General features: G+C 40.6%; 1 protein-coding gene across 2 annotated transcripts in view; it reads right to left on the bottom strand.

Moving 5' to 3' along the window:
• fmn2b (formin 2b) overlaps positions 1 to 20421 on the bottom strand; it is a 53627-nt gene extending 33206 nt beyond the window's left edge. For both annotated transcript variants that reach the window (XM_077550487.1, XM_077550488.1), the window contains exons 1-11: positions 18637 to 20421; positions 14530 to 14768; positions 14133 to 14311; positions 9403 to 9538; positions 6756 to 6793; positions 5744 to 6681; positions 3344 to 3488; positions 1906 to 1993; positions 1772 to 1833; positions 546 to 637; positions 349 to 478 (exon numbers count right to left, since the gene is read on the bottom strand). In XM_077550487.1, the coding sequence (XP_077406613.1) occupies positions 349 to 478; positions 546 to 637; positions 1772 to 1833; positions 1906 to 1993; positions 3344 to 3488; positions 5744 to 6681; positions 6756 to 6793; positions 9403 to 9538; positions 14133 to 14311; positions 14530 to 14768; positions 18637 to 20207 (3618 nt within the window). In that variant the 5' untranslated portion in view covers positions 20208 to 20421. The remainder of the gene's footprint in view (positions 1 to 348; positions 479 to 545; positions 638 to 1771; positions 1834 to 1905; positions 1994 to 3343; positions 3489 to 5743; positions 6682 to 6755; positions 6794 to 9402; positions 9539 to 14132; positions 14312 to 14529; positions 14769 to 18636) is intronic.
• Positions 20422 to 22030: the final 1609 nt, after the last annotated feature.

Below are 22030 nucleotides of genomic sequence, written 5' to 3'. Positions count from 1 at the left end.
CCTGTTTCTCTGAGTTTGCCATGCTGGTGATTGTTTGTGTTTTTGCATTTGCCTACTCTATGTCATTAACACTGGACATTGCTCTCCATCTATCCATCCATCCATTTATCAATCCACCTGTTTTCTGAATCTTCATTAGAGACTTGTAATGTTCCGAGTCAGTTATCGAGTCTTTAGTGGACGAATCTAAGCTGAGTTGCATGTCTCAAAAAATAGTGACTTTAGTCTCTCGCGAGTCTGAGTCTGAGTTGCGAGTCCCCATCTCTGGTGGGCAGGTATTCTTCTCATAACTAATAGTGAAGCTATCATTTTGAAGTGTATTGTTGGAGGGAGGCAGATATAATTCACCTTGCATACACTCAGCAGTGTATCCAGTTTCCTCATTAAAGATGACATGCACTCAGAAAAGCTAGACTGGAAGAGGATACAAAAAACTCGACCAGAAAAACTGGGGATCTGGGAGAGCTGGTAGAGGAACCTGGAAAAAACAATAACCCTGATTAATGTTAAATTTTAGTTGTGAAGTGTCTATGGCAATAACTCACTGTTCAGGTTTGTCCAGTGGTTTAGCATTCTCCTTGTCTTTATTGGATTTAATGTGCTTTTCGATCTTGTCCAGTTCCTCTGGCAACGCCCTCTGTGGAATACACATAGCTGAGTGACCCTCTGGCCACACTTCCATAGTTCATAAACACATGTAAACTTTATACACAAATCCAACCATTTTTGTGTCCTTCTTACATTGCAAATAAATTGTAAATTTCACAGTACACTTAGGCAATGCCGTTTCACATCATACCGACAAGATGGCCGTTGACGTGCCCGTTAGTTGAAAAATGTTCAACTCATGGACGGCAGCCCGGTGATGTCAGTAGGTGCAGGAGGGTAACTGACAGTGATTTCACAGTGCTAACAGCAATAGACCACCCTATTTGACTCTTTGGTTGAATTTGACTTCTCCCAAGGCAATGCAGAAAACTTAAAAAAACATCAAGAAAAAAAACTTTTACAGAAACAAAGGTTTCCCGCAATGAGTTAAGCTTTATTGGGTGGCTCAATTAGTTAAATTGTGATTTGCTCCTCTTTTTGATTTTCATATTCATTTGTTCCTTCACTTATGTGTGTGATATGTGTCACGTGCATTGATGTGTATTGTATTTTTTCTATTGTTGAGCTCCAGCTACTGAAGGTCTTTTTTGAGTTTTGTTGTATCAATTAAATAAACTTGTAATTATTTTCAGACACCCTCTCAAGCTCCTTAGTCAAATCGGAACTTGCGTGCCTTATTAGAGCTAATTCCTTGGGTGTAATTCCCAAAGTGGCGTTGTCCAGCTGTTTTACCATACTTTGATGTGAAGTCACCACACAAGCACTTCCAAATATGGGGAAGCTTTCACTGGGGCACTGTCATCCGCATGAGCTGCCCCACACTGAACATCAGGAAACCAAGTGCAGTGTGAAAAGGCTTTTAAAGTCTTGAACGAGCACGAGCCTATCTCAGCTGACTTTAGGTGAGAGTCGGGGGCAGACCCTTGAATCAATGACAATAGCTTAACATGCATGGAATGTGGGAGTAAGACACTAGGTAGGTAGGTAGGTGGGTGGGAGATAGATAGATAGATAGATAGATAGATAGATAGATAGATAGATAGATAGATAGATAGATAGATAGATAGATAGATAGATAGATAGATAGATAGATAGATAGATAGATAGATAGATAGATAGATAGATAGATAGATAGATAGATATGATTTTGTTTTTAACCTACATTTTCATACAGGGCCTGAAGGGTCTCCAGGTCAACTACTGTGTTGTCCAAGTTCAAGATGGCTGCAGAAAATGTAAAAAAAAAATTGTGTTGAAACACGAGTGCAAGTCAATCCTAAATTCAAACAAACTCACCATGCTGGATGTCTTTCATATCAAGGTGTAACGAAGACATAAGGATTCCTACAGCCTGAGATCGTTTGTTGCTTAGAAGCTTGACAACCTAGGAGAAGTGTTAGATATGAGCTAGATATGAACTTAAGATATTTCAGAATTAAAATGCAATGAACACTGGCTTTAATGCATTAACATTACCTTTTGTGATTGTTTTGGAGCATTCCTAAACTCAAAATACACTACTTAATATGGCATGATACATTTTTTTGACAATTAAAAAAAAAGTGTCTTAATAATATGTCTGCTCTGTTTTCGATGCATTTGTTAAAATACCTCAAGAGCCAAGAATTATAGTGTGGAAATACCGTAATTGATGCGGCAGGATTCGAAGATGAGTCAATGATTTACTCTCCAATACATAACAACAATGAACAGCTTGATTCGTGTGTAGAGTAACTTGGAACTGTAAGTCTAAATTATCAACCTGGAGCCAGAAGTCATGCTTTCGCCACCTGGTGGTCTTGCTCACCACTGTGAGAAGGTAGTAACTTAAAACCATGGTAGTGGAAAAGGGGGCCCACCAAAACCACATTCACATAGTCGTAATGCCTTTCTGGTACCACAAATGGCCCCAAGGAATATTTAGTTTGAAGTGTTACCTTGGCAACTATATGACGCCACTAGCATAGGGTATGGTTGACCTGTGACCAGTTTCAAATACCACCGCAGTACAATGGGGGCTGTCTGCTATGCCTAAATGGTCCACTAACAAACAACAAACTCAAAATTTGAGTTAACAGATCCAGCTACCACTTGGAAGGGACAGGCAGCGACAAAGTTGTGCTTGTCTCATGTTTTTTTTTTTTTTTGTCAATATTGCACGTGAAACATTTGATGATGTAAACTGGAAATGGGTCTATATTCACAGGCATGTGTCTATCGTAGTGAACGCCTCCCTGGATATTGCAGTCTTGGCAGAATTTAGGTGCTAAGTTCATGAGTACACTTCGAGGCCGACAGTAGTCATATGATGCTCCGCGCCATGCTTGGCCACTAGTGTTAATTTCGTCAACGAAAACTAAATACAAATATTTTCGTCAACACACATTTTTCACTGGACGAAAACTACACTAGACTATACTAAAACCCCATTAATAAACAATAACTGCAACTAAATCAGTCTGCATTTTCGTCGACTAATAAAGACGAGACTGTAGCTCACTCAATAAAAACGGGACTTTATTTACATACTGTACAAGTTACTTTCCCATAATATGGCTCTTTAAACAATGCTGCCCTTGCCTAGTATTAGTAAATAAATTGAGTGTTTTTAAACTACTGTAGGAACTAGGTGGCCGTATTTAGAAGATGCTCCTGAATGGTGTACTTTGTGATTGTAGTCCTGAAACTGCTTGGTATAGGAGGAATAATAAATGTACGGTATTTATAGGCCTACCTGTTTGGCCTTGGACTTGGTGATAGTGTCAGAGAGTGGCTGCTTTTTCTCTTTGACGGCTGTTTTGGCAAACAACTCTACAAACTCCTCAAAGTTCACGTCAGGCTCCTCTATCGTTTCCCACACGGATGCAGACAATATTTCCCTAATAAACAAGAAAAAAGATGAATATACTCTGTCTGTTTTAAAGCACATTCCAGTTGTAATGCCAGACACACTGATGTCATTACAGTGGAACCTCTAAAGTCAAATGTCTGAAATGGGTCAAAGGCTCAAAGTGATTTTGCAAAAATGTGCCTCAAAAATCAAGTTTTTGTTTAGACATGCTTAGCATGTGGAGGATTAAAGCCACAGGTTTGTTTGGCTTTTTCTTGTGTTTTTATGTGATGCCACCAAAGTAAGGAAAAAATGAGGAAGTGCAACGCGTTTCATTAATACTTTGATAAAACATGAACAATACAGTATACTTAATTTGATATACATTACATACACCAATTAAACACTAGTACACAAATAACAAATTACACAAGCTCAAGATGTGTTCTAATGTTGATTCTTGGCAGAAACATATCCCTTATAGATACCTAACACCACTTGGTCCGAACGTAGCGAGTTTACCATTGTGAAGGGAAAAAAAATATGGTTTGTTTATGTCCTCATGAAACCTCTTATATAAGGAAATGTTTTTGTCCTGAACTGTTGTACAAATCCAGGTGCCCAACAATTTGTAAATAAAGGGCGGGATCAGCCTGGGAACTCTTCCTTGTTTATACTACAGCCTTCCCTGCTTTGCAAAACATGTTTTCAAAAATGTCTGAGAAAGGGCTTTGCTAGCCCGGTTTCCCACGCTAATGAATAAAAGACGGAGCGGCACGCGGTCCCGACAGAGTCAGCTGCGGAACACGTACGATTGCCCAGCCGTTTTGCAGCTCGTTCTACCCGGACCATAGGCTCTCCGGTCTAGTGTCAAGGTAAGCGCTGATGATCATCATATTATGCTGCTTAACGTTGTAGTGTATTGATTGTTGTTTGCGGGGAATAAAATGTACAATAATTCTAGCAAAGCAAGTTGTGATTATTGCTGTTTGCGGGGAATAAAAGGTACAATAATTCTAGCAAAGCAAGTTGTGAGTATTTCTGTTTGCGGGGAATAAAAGGTAAATTCTAGCAAATCGAGTTGTGACTGTTGCTGTTTCCTGTAACATTTGGTTATTTAGTACACCAAAAATGTTCATGGCCCAACCCATTGTATACTGGTACTTTAGAAAAATCAGATGCATAGATAATCAGATAATCGTTTGAGCCCGGGATGAATTAATTTGCTTGATGAAATTATTTTGAAATTAGAACGTGAAAATGAATCGGCATTACAGAATAGTAAGGGTGGAAATCTTTGTCTCATGATTCGATTCAGATTTTTGGGTCTGCGATTTGATTCAGAATAGATTTTTGATTCAAAATGATTTGATTGACAATGATTTCTGTTTCAATTCATAGATGAGCAAAGAATCGTCATGATCTACTCCATTCTGACTCGCTAATGCTAATTAGAACGCTACTTGTGGCACTTTTATTACTCAAAAGAACAGCTATTCATACAAAATGTTTCAGGAATGTATACAAATAAGCATCTTAACATTACTCACCGGCATATGCTCTTCCTAGGCTGCAAAAAAACAACTTTTATTGGCATAACTTGATCGTGACTTTTTTCTTCTACTCTCTAATGTGGCTACAACTTAACTATGTATCGGAACACGCGGAACCACATTGCCTCTATCTGGCGAAATTCGGGTACAGCATTCCCAGTAAAGGCACACACAAACAAGGAGAAGAAAGTATAAAATAATTTAAATAAAATCGATTTTGGGACACTTCAAATTTATTCTAAATCGTACTAAATGAGAATTGCAATTCTTATGAGAATAGATTTTTTTGGCACACCCTACACAGAATAGACCAGTGTTTCTCAACCCTGGTCCTTGGCGCAGATGAGGATCATTATCAGGCTTCTCCAGAGCTTGCTGATGAGCTGTCATTTGAATCACCTGCGTTGGGAATAGGGAGACATGGAAATACAGGATAGTGTGCCCCGAAGACCAGGGTTGATAAACACTGGAATGGACTATGTGAGTTTCCACTGTGTTTGCTATTTCCAGTCAGTTAGAGATTCACTAATATTAGAGGTGGCAAATCCAGGTTCAGAAAGTAAAAATCCTTCCACAGTTTGGCTTTAACCCCTGGTGCTAGCTAGCTAGCGCCCTGGCTAGCTGCCATGTTGCTTGTTTACCTTTTAGGGAGCTAGCTAGCTAGCAAGCATTAGGGGCTAAAGCCAAACTGTGGCAGGATTTTTACTTTCTTGAACCTGGATTTGCCACCTCTGGATAAAAAAACATTTACTTTTTAGTGTGCAACTGGATTCTGGTCCAATACAGTGGCTTCATGGGTCTGGGAGGCTCCACCACTGCTTTCCTGGGTGGCTTCTCCTGGGTAAGGCCCAGAGTATACAGCCCCAGAGGGAGAGGAGGAGGCAAGGAGCTCAGAGATCCCGAGGGAGCTGGAGGAACAAAACTTAAACCAGGTGGAGGAGGGGGTTGGGGAGGCCCACAATGAGGTGCACTGGTTCCACCAGGAAGTGGAGGAGGTGGGGGTGGCACAACACTACCAGGGAGAGGAGGAGGTGGGGGTGGAGCTAGTCCACCAGGGAGAGGAGGAGGTGGGGGTGAAGCAACGCCACCAGAGACAGGGGGAGGTGGTGGTGGAACTGGTCCACCAGGGAGAGGAGGAGGTGGTGGTGGAGCTGCTCCACCAGGGAGGGGTGGAGGAGGTGGGGGTGGAGCAGATCCAGCTGGGAGCGGAGGAAGAGGAGGTGGGGGTGGTATTGATCCTCCTGATAAGGATGGAACAGAAGGCGGGACAGGTACTGCTATCTGTCCGGGCAAAAGGAGAGATGTGCCACTTAGAATCGCTGGCGGGGGTTGCTGCTGACATGAACTCTGGCTAAATGGGAGTTGCAGGTCACCATTGACTCCACTTGGCTCACTAAAAGGGGCTTTGAACTCAAAACTGTCATCCATCGGTGATGTTTGCACAGATTTTGCCTCCAAAGAGCACAGAAAGTGAGCTGCTTCAGTCTGAAAGTGAGCATCACACACTTCCCTAAAAAGGCCTTCCTCCTCGACATGGTCCTTGTCTGTTTTTATGTTTCTGTCCGGTAGAGGGGGCTGCCGCTCTAGTTCAGCAATCTTAGTCCTGAGATCTTCAATGGTTTGCTCCAGTTGTTGGATGACATTAACATGTTTTTCCTTCAGTTTAACTGTTTTCAGCAAAACCTCCTCCTGAAAATAGGGGGGGGGGGGGGGGCAAACTGAATCAGCTGAATGGAAGTCTACATTACCAATAGGTGACTTACCTGACAATTTTGGCTCTCATTTGGTTGCTGCCTCCAACCTAAGATGCAGGCGATAAGAGATAGAGAAATGATCCGTTCAGACTGTCACAATTCAGTACACGCAGCAACCAGATGACACCTACTTATGTAAATGTTTAGTGAGCATATAAATTATGCATATTATATATATCGTTGGCGTCGGGCGGAATCCTTTTACTTCCAAACTCATAATTTTCCAGGAGACCCTAAAACATCTTCTTTCAACCATTAGCATTGCATTGTCAAAGAGAGCAAGCCATTTGCAATACTTTAGAGTGGTCAATAATTTGTAAAATATAGATTTGTGAAGAATTGTGACATTTATTAAATTGTGACGTAGGAGGTTTCGGCTTGATGCCAGCGATACATATTCATAGACAAATTAAACTGAAATCAAAGGTGGGGCATACTTCACAATAGTGTTTAAGTCAAAAGATATTTCATCCTCAAAACAACTCATTTGATCTTTAAACTTATTGATATATACAGTGCTCAGCGTAAATGAGTACATGAAAAGTAACATTCTAAACAATATCTTAATGAATACAAAAACTATTTCCAAAATGTTGGCAAGACCAAGTTTAATATACATCTGGTTAACTTATAACAGGAAAGTAAGGTTAATAATATAAATTAGATTACACATTTTTCATATTTACTCAAATAAGGTTGATGAAAAAATTAGTACACCCCTCAACAAAAATGACTAAATCAAGTACTTTGTATGGCCTCTACGATTTTTAATCACAGCACAGCTTCTAGGCATGGAATGAACAAGCTGTCAACATTTTGTTGCATCAATCTTTTCCCATTCTTCAAGAATGACCTCTTTTAGAGACTGGATGCTGGATGGAGAGTATTTTTAACTTTAACTTTCCTCTTTAGAATTACCCATAGGTGTTCAATTGGGTTCAGATCAGGAAACATACTTGGCCACTGAATCACTTTTACCCGGTTATTCTTCAGAAATCTAACAGCGGCCTTAGATGTGTGCCTAGGATCATTATCATGTTGGAAACGTGCACGACGACCAAGGGCACTGAGTGATGGCAGCATCTTTTCTTTCAGTATTGAGCAATGCAGCTGTGAATTCATGATGCCATCAATGAAATTCAGCTTCCTGCAAACCCACATGAGGACACTGCCACCACCATGTTTCACTGTAGGCACCATGCATTTTTCCTTGTATTCCTCACCTTTGTGACGCCATACAGTTTTGAAGCCATCAGTTAAAAAAACTTTTATCTTGGTCTCATCACTCCAGTGTACAGAGTTCCAGTTGTCAGCATGCGCCCTGGCAAACTCTAGGCGTGTGTTTTTGTGCCTGGGCTTTAGGAGAGGCTTCCTCTGTGGACGGCACCCATGCAAGCACTTTCTCTGCAGTGTACGCCATATTTTGTCATGGGAAATAGTCACCCCAGTTTGGCTTTCTATTTCCTTGGATAACTGCAGCGAACTTACATTTTCGATTTTCTTTCACCCTTCTCATCAGAAGACGCTGCTGTTGAGTTGTTAACATCGTTGGACGACCTGGACGTCTATGTGATTTGGTTGCAGTTCCATCTTTTTTACATTTTTCTACCACTTTTGCTACAGTATTCTGACTGATAAGTAAAGCTTTAATGATTTTCCTGTAGCCTTCAACTTTGCTGTGTTCAGAAATTATTTTCTTTCTCAGATCTTGTGATATTTCTCTTCCATGTGGTGCCATTGCTAACAGTAGGGGTGTTAGAAAAAATCCAGCGCACAATTCTCGAATCGATTCAATATGCGGCCGAATCGATTTTCAACATCAATTTTCTATGGGAATATTCAACAAAACGTCTTACTTAGGGTTAGGATTTACACATTAAGCCTGGAAGAATGTTATATTCATGGAACATTAAGCCTTAATATTTTATTTCAGTGCTGTTCAAACATGAAACAGACTGCAACCTGAATTTTCTGATAAATAAATAAATGTTCATACAAATCTTACAGTGTACACGTACAAGTTTACTTACTTAAAAAAAATCGCAAAAGTCATATTATAGATTCATATCGGGATTAATCGGTATCGAATTGAATCGTGACCTATTAATCGTGATATGAATCGAATCGCCAGGTACTAGGCAATTTACACCCCTAGCTAACAGCATGAAATGGGAAACTGTTTTCTTTAAGTAACACCCCATTTATAGTCAACTGTCTGCTTGACACCTGTGTAATGAATTATGAGACTCACCTAGACGTTTCTAGTCTAAAATTTGGGCTTTTTGGTCTTTGCTGCAGAGACGTTCTGTGGGGTATACTCATTTTTGCGTCACCCTAATTAGAGTAAAACTGAAAATGTTGTTCTCTAATTTATATTATTAACCTTACTTTCATGTTATAAGTTAAACAGATGTTATATAAAGTTAGTCTGGTCATCATTTTGGAAATAGTTTTTGTCTTCATTGACATATTGTTTAAAGTTTTATTTTTTGAAGGGGGTGTACTCATTTATGCTGATCACTGTATGTATATATATATATATATATATATATATATATATAGATATAGATATAGATATAGATATATATATATAGATAGATAGATAGATAGATAGATAGATAGATAAAGAGAGAGAGGTGTGTGTGTGTGTTCTTACCTGAATCTGTGGCTTTGACTCCAGTCCTGTCTCCACTAGTCCTAGAGTCTTTCAGATTAACTGGTTGATTCGCCTCAAGAGGGTCAAAGGAAATGGTTGGCTGGTTAACAGCGGCCCATGTATACAGCTGGTCATGCTGAGGAAACACATTAACGTTATTATATAAGTAAAACTAAGGATGGCTCAATACCACATTTTCGTATCCGATACCAATACTGCAGCCTTCAGGTTTGGTCGATACCGATCCTATACTTTTCCGATTCTTTTTGTCGCTCTTTAAGTTGTTAATAATACGTGTATACAATTTGCTTGATACTGACATCTAAAACACCACTTTCACTGTACAACCATTCTGGTCTCCTAGAGAAAGAAGGAAAACACAATGGAGTCGTGTACTACATTTTATGGAGCACTAGTTGCAATATCAATGAACAGCTCTATTTTAAAACATTTTCATACACACAGCACATTATGTTTGTGAAGAACTGCATGCTAAATAGTTTATTCTAATTCCACTCACTGTATGTTTATTTATTAGAGTTGGCGTTATTACATTAGGCTCAGACCGGACATGAAATATCGGGTAGCGCTGCATGTCTGGCTTGCTTTTGCTCACCATGCAACTAAATGGGGGTTTCTTAGACAAAATTAAAAGTTTGAACATCACTGGTGACCGGTGGTTGTGTTACTACTATGGCTAATTCTAAATACTATTTTGATTGACAGTTCAACAGCCGTAAACATTTCAATGCACTCACTAGTGTTGCACGGGATACCGGTACCAGTACCGTACCTCCATGCTTTGGCATAAAAAACGGCTTGGTATCAAAAAAAATTAGCACCGATACTTAGAAAAATAAATACGAGACAGTCCGCCAACTCTGTTTTAAAGGTGGGTACACATACATGCAAGGCCACCTGTCTACCGATATGTAGAAAATGCCTTAAGCGGCATGCCTCTTTCAGATTTTGTGTGAGAGGGCTCAGGAAGGTGACTTCACGCTCTGAACACTGAAGCGCTCGCTGGCCGTCCACTCCTCGTTGAGAATTATGACGCGCAAAGTGTCATATGGAACTTTTTCTCACATAGTCAACCGACATGACGCTTAGTAACAAGAGCAAATGTTTTTCGCGGTAAGCACAAGAAAAAGCAAAAATCACTCCTGGCCCTGCAGTGGACTCAAGGTGCGTTCAATGAACAGGCACACAGTAGTAAATCACAGGTATCCGTAGAAAAAGCCCAGATGACTGACAGAGCGACAGGTTGAGACGCATTTGTTGACACTTCCCTTAAAAAAATAAGTCGAGTGTGAATTATTTTGTTCCCAGTTTGTAGTATTTGATTACGCATTTGACTAATTGGGAGCGTAATGGAGAAGAGCAGAGACATGCACTCACACTCAAGCCACGTTACATTGAGTCATGGGAGTGCCACTGTATTACCAATATTTAAAACGGATGACATCAAATGCAGTCAAATGCAGCACTTCAAGAATATGGCATGCAATGTGAAAGCACATACAGTGTATACATAAATATATACAGTATTTACATAAATTAACACGTATACACCCTAATATTTTGAATTTAAAAAAATAAAATAATTTTCATTTCTGATTATTTAGATTTTTGTCCAGGTATCAGTACCTAGTAGCTCAGCTTCCGTTGGTCTGACAGCAGCAATAGGCGTGTAGGACTACATTTCCCATGATTATTAGACACAGAAGCAGGAAATAGCTCTAATTCCAGTATGACGAAAACAGATGCCTGTTAGCATGTTGTGCGAAGTAAAGTTGAGGATATACTGTATGATATAGTTTGGATTTATAGATTGGATCGGACTGGTTCTGATAAAAACAATCCAATACCGACCCAGTCATTTTTGGCACGTTTCGTTTTGGGTGTTCATGTTCTTTGTCTGAGTGTTAAGTTTTTTGTTTTGTGTTCCTTGTCTTTCCCCTTGTCTCGTTATGTGTAACCACTGTTACGGCCCTGGGCCTTTAAGGGGGTTGGGCTCATTGGCTGTGGCGGTCGCTCCTCTCTGTTCCTTTTCCACACAGGTGCACCTTGTTGCCTAATCAGCCTGCAGCCAGGGTATAAAAGCCTGCGTGGCTTTCTGCTCACTGGCACCCTAGATTCTGGCTCCTCTGGTCTCTGTGCGCGCGCCCATGCACATCATCTGCCTGCCAGAGGGCTAAGGACTTCGTCTTTTGTTTGCACAATTTGTTTAGGCTGTTTTTTTACTATTTTTTTATTTTTATTTTTTTTATTTTTGTAATAAATCTTATTTATTTGTGCACTTTAACCGGTCTCGTCTCCCCCTCCTTCTTGCGGCTTTGAGCTGGCTGTAACAAATGTTAGGGCTCGTCTAAAACATTTGTTAAAATTATGTTTTTGGATTTGGTTGGTTTAGTGGTTTTTCTGTGTTTTGTTTGTACTCTGATTTGTTGAGCGTGGTCGTGTCGGGCGATCATGTTGGGCTTGTTTTGACGTCGTGGTTGGCGTTTGGTTTTGAATGGGCTGCTCGCGCGTTTTGGATGGCATCTCTTGGGGTTTTACTGTGATGTAATTTTCCTTATATGGATAGTGTTGCTTGTTAGTGCTCTTGGGGGGAGGTAGCTGGGTTATTTGACAGCTTGTTGTTTTCTATCGCGTTGAAGTTTGAGCTGAGGACGTTTTTGTTCGTTCATGGTTTTGGCTGATGATTGCTGTTTTGTGGCCCAGAAGGTGAGTGTATGACCAGTAAAATGTATTTTGTTTTAAAGATACGGATTTCCTTGTATGTGTAGGTGACTTTCTCATAAGGAGATTGCTGCGGGGTGGTATTTGGGAAGGAGGCAAGTGCAGGTTCAGCTTCCATTTCCCCTTCTCCCTATCGTCAGCTCTGGGTGTGTTCAGGGCCACTTGGCCGCTGTGAGCAACACGTAAGTCTTGTCTCCAGAAGACTAGGGGGGAGTTGGTTTAGAGTTTTTCTCTGTAGTTTAGCGGAGATCCGTGATTTTGTTGTCTATTACTGGGTCATTACTTAAGCTTCTGTGGTCTTTGATTATTTGTAGCCATGGATGAAGTTGTTGAAGCATTTGTGGAGTTGCTGTGCGTCAGCACTTTGGATATTTGTATATAGAAAGCAATTAGCTTTGATTGGGGAGTATCATAAATTGAATGTTTGTGATTTGAGGAGGAGTAAAGATTGTGTTAAGGAGAATTTGATAGCTGAGTTAGTTGATTTAGGTGTTCTGAAGTCCGGTGTGCAGGTTGACGCATCGTTGGCGGTTGCTAGTTTAACTTTTAAGTAGCAAAAAGGAGCTTTTGTTGCTGCGTGCTCAGGCTGAGGAGCAAAAAGGCAGGTTAGAGTTGGAGAAAGCTATACTTGAAATTGGTGAGCAAAGATTGGAGTTACTTCGAGAGGGTACACTTGAAGGTGATGTTGGTGTGCACTCTAATGGTGTTGGTTTGACCAGATCTGATGAGTTGAGTGATTTGAGGCTTGTGCCTAAGTTTAATGAGGATGACCCTGAGACTTTTTTTCTCAGTTTGAACATCTTGCCGAGACTCGTAGTTGGTCAGAGTTGACGTGGGTGTTGCTGTTGCAGTTTGTATTGGTTTGTAAAGCGGAGCAGGCATTTTCTGCTTTGAGTGGTGTCGACAGTGCCACTTATTCTGTGGTTAAAACTGCAGTTCTAAAAGCGTATAAGCTACTTCCCAAAGCCTATAGGCAGCTTTTTCGTGGGTGGAAACTGGGTGATAAGTCTCACTCGGAATTTATGCACGACTTGGTTACACACTTTGATAACTGGTGTTCTTCGGCCGGTGTTAAAACTAAGGATGACTTGCGTGAACTCATTTTGTTGGAGCAGTTAAAAATTCTGTGTATATTAGCGAGTGAGGAGCTTCGACAGTGGCTGAGGCGACTGCACTTGCAGATGATTACCATTTGGTTCATTCCGCTAGCAAGACTTTTGATTCTGGATCTCGTGAAAATGTTTTCAACTAGTCTAACGGGGGACTTAAGAGTGATTCAGATAAAATCTGTAATTATTGTCATAAGCGCGGGTACTGGAAAAAAAAAATTGTGCTTAAGTCTTGTTTGTAGCAGTCTACTGCTAATGTTACGCTGGCATTATGTGTTGCATCTGGAGAAGTTTCAGTTGAATCAGAGGCTTCTTAGGTGTTGGTGTCCTTTTTTCCCCATTCATTACTTAAGGCCATGTCTCTCTGGTGGTCTTTGTTCAGCCAATGTGGGTGCATTGTCAAAGTTGTGTGGAAGCTCGTGTTTCTTGTATAGTCACAGCCAAGCCATAGCCACTCCACAGCTAGTCAGGTCACAACATGCTCGTTTCAGTCTAATCACGTCCTGTCCAGTCACAGCCACCAGTCTAGTCATGTCCTGTCCGGTCCAGTCATGGCGACGAGTCTAGTCATGTCCGGTCCCGTCATGTCCAGTCATAGTGATAAGTCCAGTTACGTCCTGTCTATCAAGTCATGGTTGTCTGCTCACCTTTTTTCCTATGTTCCATTAAAGTTCCACATATTGCACTTGATTCCTGTTTCACTGCCTTACTTCTCTGTATTTGGGTCCACCATCCCTCAACCATTCACATCTACCATGACAATATTGGCCTGGATCGGATTCAATACAGATCCAGTGGATCAGATTGGACCAACCCTAAGTAAAACTACAGTATATAAATGCCTCATTTAGACAAAATTCCACAGCTGTAGCGACATACTTGGAACTTGTCTGATTCATTAGAGTTGATATGTGCAGTGTTGGCTCCCAGCTGCTGTCTGAAGCAGTTGGTGAAAGGCAGAAGAAGACCCATGGCTAATATTCTGGAACAGAGTCTCTCTGCTTCCTCTGGCTCCTCTTGTTGCTGTTGAAGGAACAGTTTCTCCAGGAGAGTTCTACCTGGGCATTGAGAAACCAGCAAAAAAGTGGTTTAGAAACCAACTGACAGGAAATAACAGCAAAATCAGATCATATTATTTTGCTGTTACTTATGCTAAATGCAGCCATTTCTCATTTTGATAGGCATGACTCATTGTCAGTCAGTGTGGACATTAACATGTCCTTTCTTTACGGCAAACAATGATCATAATAGTGTGGACAAGGGCCTAGGCATTCACCTGTAAAGACATCTTGGAAGCTGCATGCAGCAACTCCACAGGAAGATCTCCTTGTTGCACAAATTGGTTGGCTTCCTCCACCTCTATATCTATAGTCTTCTAAATCCCCAGAGTTGGCATTGTTGAGCTTGCCCTTCATTCTCCTCTCCAGCTCCTCGGTCCAGTCAGCGGAGCGACTCAGAGGACCAGCATTGCTTTGGGAGCACTGGCTTGGGACTTGCTGATCACTACCCATCATCCTGAGAGCAAAAATTTATAGTGTTCAAGTGATAATGACTGCCATAAGAAAGCTAAAAAAAAAACTTCTTATACTGTAATTACACCACTCCGTCTTACAAAAGTGTTCTAAAACTAATTTCCCTCTTCGGATTAACCCCACAGATTCTCAATGTGATTTAGGACCGAGTATGGATTATTCTGGTGATGTGACGTATTTGTGCAATAAATACTTGAATTGTGAATCAAATGTAAAATGTTTTTTTCTTAATTTGGGTGCATCTTTTTCCTTTTAATCTTTAAATTCCACCAGAGGAGAGTACTATCCATGTTTTTTGTTCCTCAAGTGCTGTTACCGTGGTGATGCGTCATGAAAAAATATAGTGATTTTGATGGTCTAAACACGTGAAAACATTACATTTTGCACACATATAACACAAATGGCAAAAAAGTATACTTTCAAGGCTTATTGTGTGATTATTAACAAAAAGGCTCATTACCACCTCCTACAAATAATTAATGAAAAAGCCCCAGTACATTGTTCCACTTAGGTCTACCAAAATTTGGGAGGCATACTGTATGTGACAGCCCAAGACCTACCCAAGATCTCTTGGAGTCATACCCCCCCAAAAAATAATCATTTTACACTTGGCCATATTTTATTAAACTACCCCAAGATATTTAATTTGATGTACTTCAAACTGTTGCTGCTTTATCTAAAAATATTGAAAATTAAATTACCTAAAGCGTTTCATTTCAACAAATCCTGCTGCCATTGTGACACACTGTTTGACAAGAAAGCAAAAATGGACAAAACTTCCTACAAATGTTTTCTTGTGGTGGTGGTGTGTGTGTGGTGTTTTTCAAGCCATGCTCACGCACAGATAATATCTACTGTACATATCACTGTGTGCTCGCTGTATCATTGTGTATGAGGGATTTTCCATGGGTTTGTTTCTGTTACCAACCAAAACAAAACAGGCATTAAAACCTACAGTAAATGCAAGAGTAAAGTTAAATCAAGTTATTTTATTTGCACACTACCTTCTTCAAATACACAAAGCACAGATGATGTCACAGTGCAGGAAATTCAAACCCGAATCCAGTCGGAAAACTATTGTCGAAAGTCTTGCAGGAGTTGCCATTGTGAACAGAAAGCTAAAAATACTTATTAATATAGAAAAAACACTTAATGCCAAAAGACATTTAGTAAAATCGATGTTAAATTATTGGATTCAATTAATTCAGAAATTGAAAAAATAAATAAAGTGGGAATTGAACCCTGACCTTCCACATGCTAGTCATTTGCTTTGACAACTACACTACTCTGGATATGGAAGTATTTGTGACATTGTATATAATTGTAGTGAATACGTCAGTAATATATAAGCTTGCGTTGAATTTGAATTTTGAATATAGAATTCAGTAATATAGATTATTATTATTTTTTTTAAATAATGACGAATTACATCAAAAGTAATTGATGTGAAATAATTTTACAATTAATATTCAATATTGCATTTGTACTAAAGAGTTGTCCAAGCGGAGTTTGAACCTAGGTTCTCCGTGATGGCAGGCAATTGCTTTAACCACTGAGCCATTGCTGCCATAGATGCATGTAATTGTAGTGAATACGTCAGTATATACAGAAAGCTTGCATTGAATTTGAATTTTGAATATAGAACGGAGTAAAGACGTAATAATGATGAATGACATCAAAAAAATAATGGCTGTGAAATAATTTTATTATTATTCACAATTCAAAGTCCTGCAGGATTGGGAGGTTTCCCTCTTTCAACACAGCTGATTCCAATCAACAGGATCGTTATCAGGTTTATGCAGAGCTTGCTGATGAGCTGATCAGCTGTGTTGGAGAATGGAAACATCCAAAACCTGCAGGACTCTGGTTTGCCCACCCCTATACTAAAGAGTAGTCGAAGCGGGATTTTGAACTCAGGTATACTGAAAGTGAGCTGGTATACATTTATATCACTTATCATAATGGCCATGGATATATTGGCAACGAACAGTCGCAGGTGGGATTCGGACCCGCTACCTCGTGGGTACTGGACAATGTGCTTTACTAACTGTGCCACTGAGGAGTATCAGGGAGGTGGTATGGATGATCAGTTGTATGTATGGAAGTGGGCTTTCCATTTTTGTTGAAATGTCAATGTCTGTCCCATTGAAAATGAATGGGGAAAAGTTGATATTTAACGAACTTTCACTGCCACTGACGTTTAAAGACGTCAAGTAAAAACCTACGGAGCACTGCCAATGACGTCAAAAGACGTCATCCAATGATTTTTTTTTTTTTTTTTGAAACGGGTAGAGGAAACCCTTCCGCATGTCTGGTCAAAGTTTCCAGCCTGTCTGTTGTGCCTAATGACTATTTTTGGCCCCTAGAGGGCAGCGATGACTCTCTTTTGACAAGATCGGGTGGGCGTCAGTAGAGGCGGAGCTAGAGCGTCGAGCAGGAGATGAGAATGGAAGACAAAGGAAAAATGGCGGCCGGTCGCGAGGAGCTCACGCCCGAGCCGTTTTTTTCAAAGACCAAAAGCATCGCTGAAAGAGCACATTGTTGACGACGATGATCATCATCAATGATGAAGATGAGGGTGGTGACTCCGTGGTTGGGAAGCATTGACGCGGCAGTAGAAGACGTTAGATGGAGCTAGATGGAGGAGGGAACGGGCAATGGCGAGCGTTTGCAAGCAGCTCTACACTTACAAGACGAAAGGCATCGACCAACGCTAAAAGAGTACATTGATGACGACGATGATCATCATCGATGATGATGAAGGTGAATCCGAGCTTGACGGCGAAATTGGAACCGGTGACGCGGCGGCTATGACGGTGTCGTAACGCGGAGCGCAACTGAGCACGCACAGGCGGACGTTCGATCGGACGACGGAGAGTACCCCGAGTCCAATGCATATTCATCGGAGGAAGTGTGTACAGTCTGCTACTTGCTTTTTATTCCCCGGAAAAAAAGCCCGTCAAGAAAGTGTAACGTTTGCACGCAAAACGGACCAATGCGAAAGTGAAAGTAAACTGTTGTGCGAGTCCTGGCGTCTCCTTGCACGCAGGAGAGCATTACAAAAGGAAAAACTGTATTTGAAACATCCACATAATTGTAAGTAGTACCACAGTTGCACACATTTGTAAATAGTTTGCGAAATTGTTTTGTCAAATTGTTACACTGTTGAATGGAAATAAACGTATTTTGCAATCAAAAAACACTTTTTCATTGTTGGTGAAAGCGTTTTACAGAAGTAAAGCACTATTTAGGTGTTTGTGGCATCATTCATGGACAAAAAGAAGTGTACAATTCACTAGAGTGCATGAAATAACATCGTTTCACAAAAAGCTCTTTTTCTCCATTTTTTGTTTCAAAACAGAGAATTTCGGTGAAAGCAACCATTTTCTATTGTTGATTACTGAAGAACGGAATAAGGTAGAAACAAACTTTTTTTTCTGATGAAAGCTGAGAGTCCAATCTTTCATTTGATAGTATGTGTGTTTCCATAGTCCAAACACAACATTTTCTGTGGACCTTGAAAGATCACTCAAAATGCTTAAATCGGCTGGCAGTGGGGACAACCCGTTTCTGAAAACGTCTGGCAGTGAAAGAGTTAAATTGTGCGTATTGTGTGTATTTTATTCGCATAGTCTAGAGTGGCCATATCTTAAACTCCCAAAAACGACACTTGGCCCGACCTTGAGATACTTAAAGGATACTCATTGTTTAATCAAAGATGCTAAACATAAGAACTATTTTCACATATGCCTCCTCTTAACATTAACATTAAGTTAATAAATATTGTTTTGATAATCCCTACCACAAATTTAACTGGCAGAAGACACCTGCCCAAACTTAACCACAGTTACCTTTGGAAATGTTGATGCGTTCTTCTTGGTGACATGGGGCTATGAGAAGGAGACAGACCTGGTGAATGTCCTGGCGAGCTGAGTTGTCTGGTGGTGGTCTTGATGTATGAAGGGAAGACGGGAGGATATGGTTTCACTACAGGGTTTGAGGGAGAAGCGGCCTGGTGGGACCTGTGTATGTGTTTGGCCAGTGTGGGGCTCCCTTGGGAAGGTGTAAAGCAAACACTGCTCCTCGTGTGAGCATTGGTACCAACAGCAGCTATGTGGTTACTTTCCGATACAATACTCGAGCAGTCTACAAGTGACTCAGAACTTGCGCCTTCTTCAAACATGTTCCCTGAAATAATCCCTACCATTGTAGCACCGCTTTCTTTGTGGCTATTGACAAGTGACTGATCCGCAGCTTCATTCAAACCGGACTCCCACGGCTCCTCAATCTGGCCTTCACCCCCTGCTTCCTGCTCCCAAGTGCATGCACTGTCCAACGTGAGATTGGGGAAGCTACTGCTAGTTGTCATAGTAACTGGGTTGACTGCAGATCCCCTGTCTGTGGGCGAGGACTGCTGCATCCAGACATGCTGGTCTTCTGTAACTTCCGTATTGACAGAGGACTTTGTCGCTTTCTTCCCCTTCCCATGAATCTCCCGCTCTCCCCCCGTTTCCTTCTTCCCATTTTCCTTTCTCTTGGATTCCTCTATGAGAGAAAATAACTGTAATACTTGTGGTTTCTCAGTGCGCTGGTCTGTATCCAACAGGGTTTCAACCTCCAGGAAAGACAGTGCATCTGATCCAAGCTCTAATTCCGGTGTCAGGTCAAGTATTTCAGTGGGGGGTAATTTAACAACTCCATTACTCTGTGTTCTCTTTGCCTCTCGTCCCCAACTAACACTGCTTTCACCTTGTACTTGCGACCCAGCACCTGTGTCAAGTCCTTCATGTTGTTGTTGCAACCTGATAGCAAGCTGGATGTCTGCTAGCAAATCATCATGATCTGCTGCTGAGTGGAAGCTGTAGATGTCAGTGTCAGACCCAGAACTCCCACCTTTCTGTCTACCATTTTCTGTCAGAGAGGCTGCTGCTGCTGCTCCCGTTTCAACTGCATTCCATGGCTTATGTTCGTCTTTACTTTTGCCTTGTTTCTTTTTTGTTTCTAGGAAGCCTGGTTCAGTGCCTGATTGCCCAAGCTCATCTGCAGACAGATCAGGTGTTTTTGAGTTAGCCAGCTCGCTGTGTTGCGATGTGACCACATCTTCACTTGAGCCTGTTACTGAAGAGGATGCATCTTTACCTTTGAGATGACCCTTTCTTTTCCGGATAGAAAAAACAGAGGACTTGGACTCACATTTGTTTTTCTTCTTGCCAAGACCTGTACCATGCCTTCTTCCTCCTACCCCACCTCCTCCGCCTCTAGTGTTACTTGTCCCTTTTCCTTCATTCTTGCCATGGTGCTTCTTTCCACCCCGCCTTGTCACGTCCCCTCCTTCCTCGCTCCATCCCTCTTCTAGTAAAGGGTAGCCACCATTACCAGATGCCGCTGCAGATTTTTTTTGTTTAGCTTCCTGGTTGCCCATGTTGCCTGAGATAGTCCAATGGTATGTCCTCTTCCTGGTGATCCCGAGGACAGGTAGAACACTTTAGTCTCTGGTGAATGAAAAGCTACTACAGATTCTCATTATTCATATGTAAATCTTGGTTGTGTGGTGATTCCGACTAGATCATCACTCGTTTCTGATTGCCGTGGCTCTATGTTGATGCTGATTCAGGAGAGGCACAGCTATGCCTCCCCCCCACTACCGCCACCCCCTTCCAGTTCCCTTTATATCCCTCTCAGACGTACCCTCCCCCTCCTCCCCATCTGCTCCAAAAGTGTGACGCAAGCACTGCATGCTCAGTGGAGCTCAGTCAGAAAAGCAAAAGATGTCGCGGGGAGGAAAAGAGAAGGAAGTCGTACCGATGTCGCGGGGAGGAAAAGAGAAGGAAGTCGTACCCAATAAAAGGAAGAATTAACTGCTGCAAGAGTGACAAAAGGCTCATTCACGGCCACTTTAGCCATAGTTCCTCACTACATTACCCACAATTCTCAGTTTCTTGTTGACATTAACCAATATGGAGACTGGAAAGGGTTGCCCTTAAAGAGCCCTCACGTAAAAAAAAATCTTGATAGCCATTTAAGCCACTTAGATTCATTCAAATGTTCTCTGTCAAATAAAATAATCACTTCACAAATGCATAAATTAGGTATTAAAACAAAGCAATAATTGATCATTATTTATGCATTTTCTGTACAGTACAGCAGCATACACATGCAGGGCCGGCTCGCCCATTAGGCCATGTAAGCAGACGCTAAGGGCGCCATGGAATCCAGTGGGTGCCAAAACCGGTGGAGGCAGTGGCGTAAATCTTGCCGGTGCAACTGCGCAGGGGCCCATGACAGAAGGGGGAAAAAATGGTAAGAAAGAAAAAAAGAAAGAAAGAGAGAGAAACGGGGAAATAAAGTTATTTTGTAAATACGATGTCGGAAATTATCATTTAATCACCTGACTTCGGCATCTGTTAGTCACGATGAGTCTCGACGTGATGCGAGTTGAAAAAAAAGTGTGTGTGCCCTCACCGTCATGCTTTGCAAACTAAAAAAAACCTAAAAAAAACGGGGCGCATAAAAGAAAAGACAAAAAAAACAAAATCGTTTTTTGCACCGCGGCCTCTCAGCATGGTTATGCCACTGAGTGGAGGGGGAAAAAAACACTGTGAATTAGGGCTATGCAATTAATTGAAATTCAATTACAATTTCCATTATTGCACGTCAAATTACAAAATTAGCATAATCGTAAAAAAAAGATTATTAATAAAAAAAAATAAGTTTCTTAATTTTATACATTTGCACCTTTTAAATTTTAAAATAATTAATTTAATACATTTTTTTTCATCCAAAAGAAACTTTTATAATTTTTTATAATATTATATTTTTATTATTTATATATTTTTTATCTTTTTATAATTATAGTGTTTCAAAGAATTGTATTTGTCTTAAACACTTTCTTGTTTTGTTCCAAAAAGAAATGATTATCCTACTGGGAAAAAAAAAATTATATATATATATATATATATATATATATATATATTATACATATATTATTATAAATTCTTATAAAGAAGGAACTTACATAATTATAGTGTTGCTAAATGTGCAAACATTTTCTTGTTTTGTACCAAAAATTTAAATATCGTTCTACTGCACAGTGCACAAGCTGCACTCCAACTTCAAGTTTTTGCCAACATAAATAAATGTGTAATTAATTATTATTATAAATTCTGTTAGGTCCCAAAGGAACTTACATAATTATAGTGTTTACATTTTTTTTAAAATTGGTCTTAATATTTTTAAATGCGTAAA

This window comes from Vanacampus margaritifer, chromosome 18 (genome assembly GCF_051991255.1).
Source record: "Vanacampus margaritifer isolate UIUO_Vmar chromosome 18, RoL_Vmar_1.0, whole genome shotgun sequence".
Classification (NCBI taxonomy): Eukaryota; Metazoa; Chordata; class Actinopteri; order Syngnathiformes; family Syngnathidae; genus Vanacampus; species Vanacampus margaritifer.
This window is presented reverse-complemented; position numbering and strand designations above follow the sequence as displayed.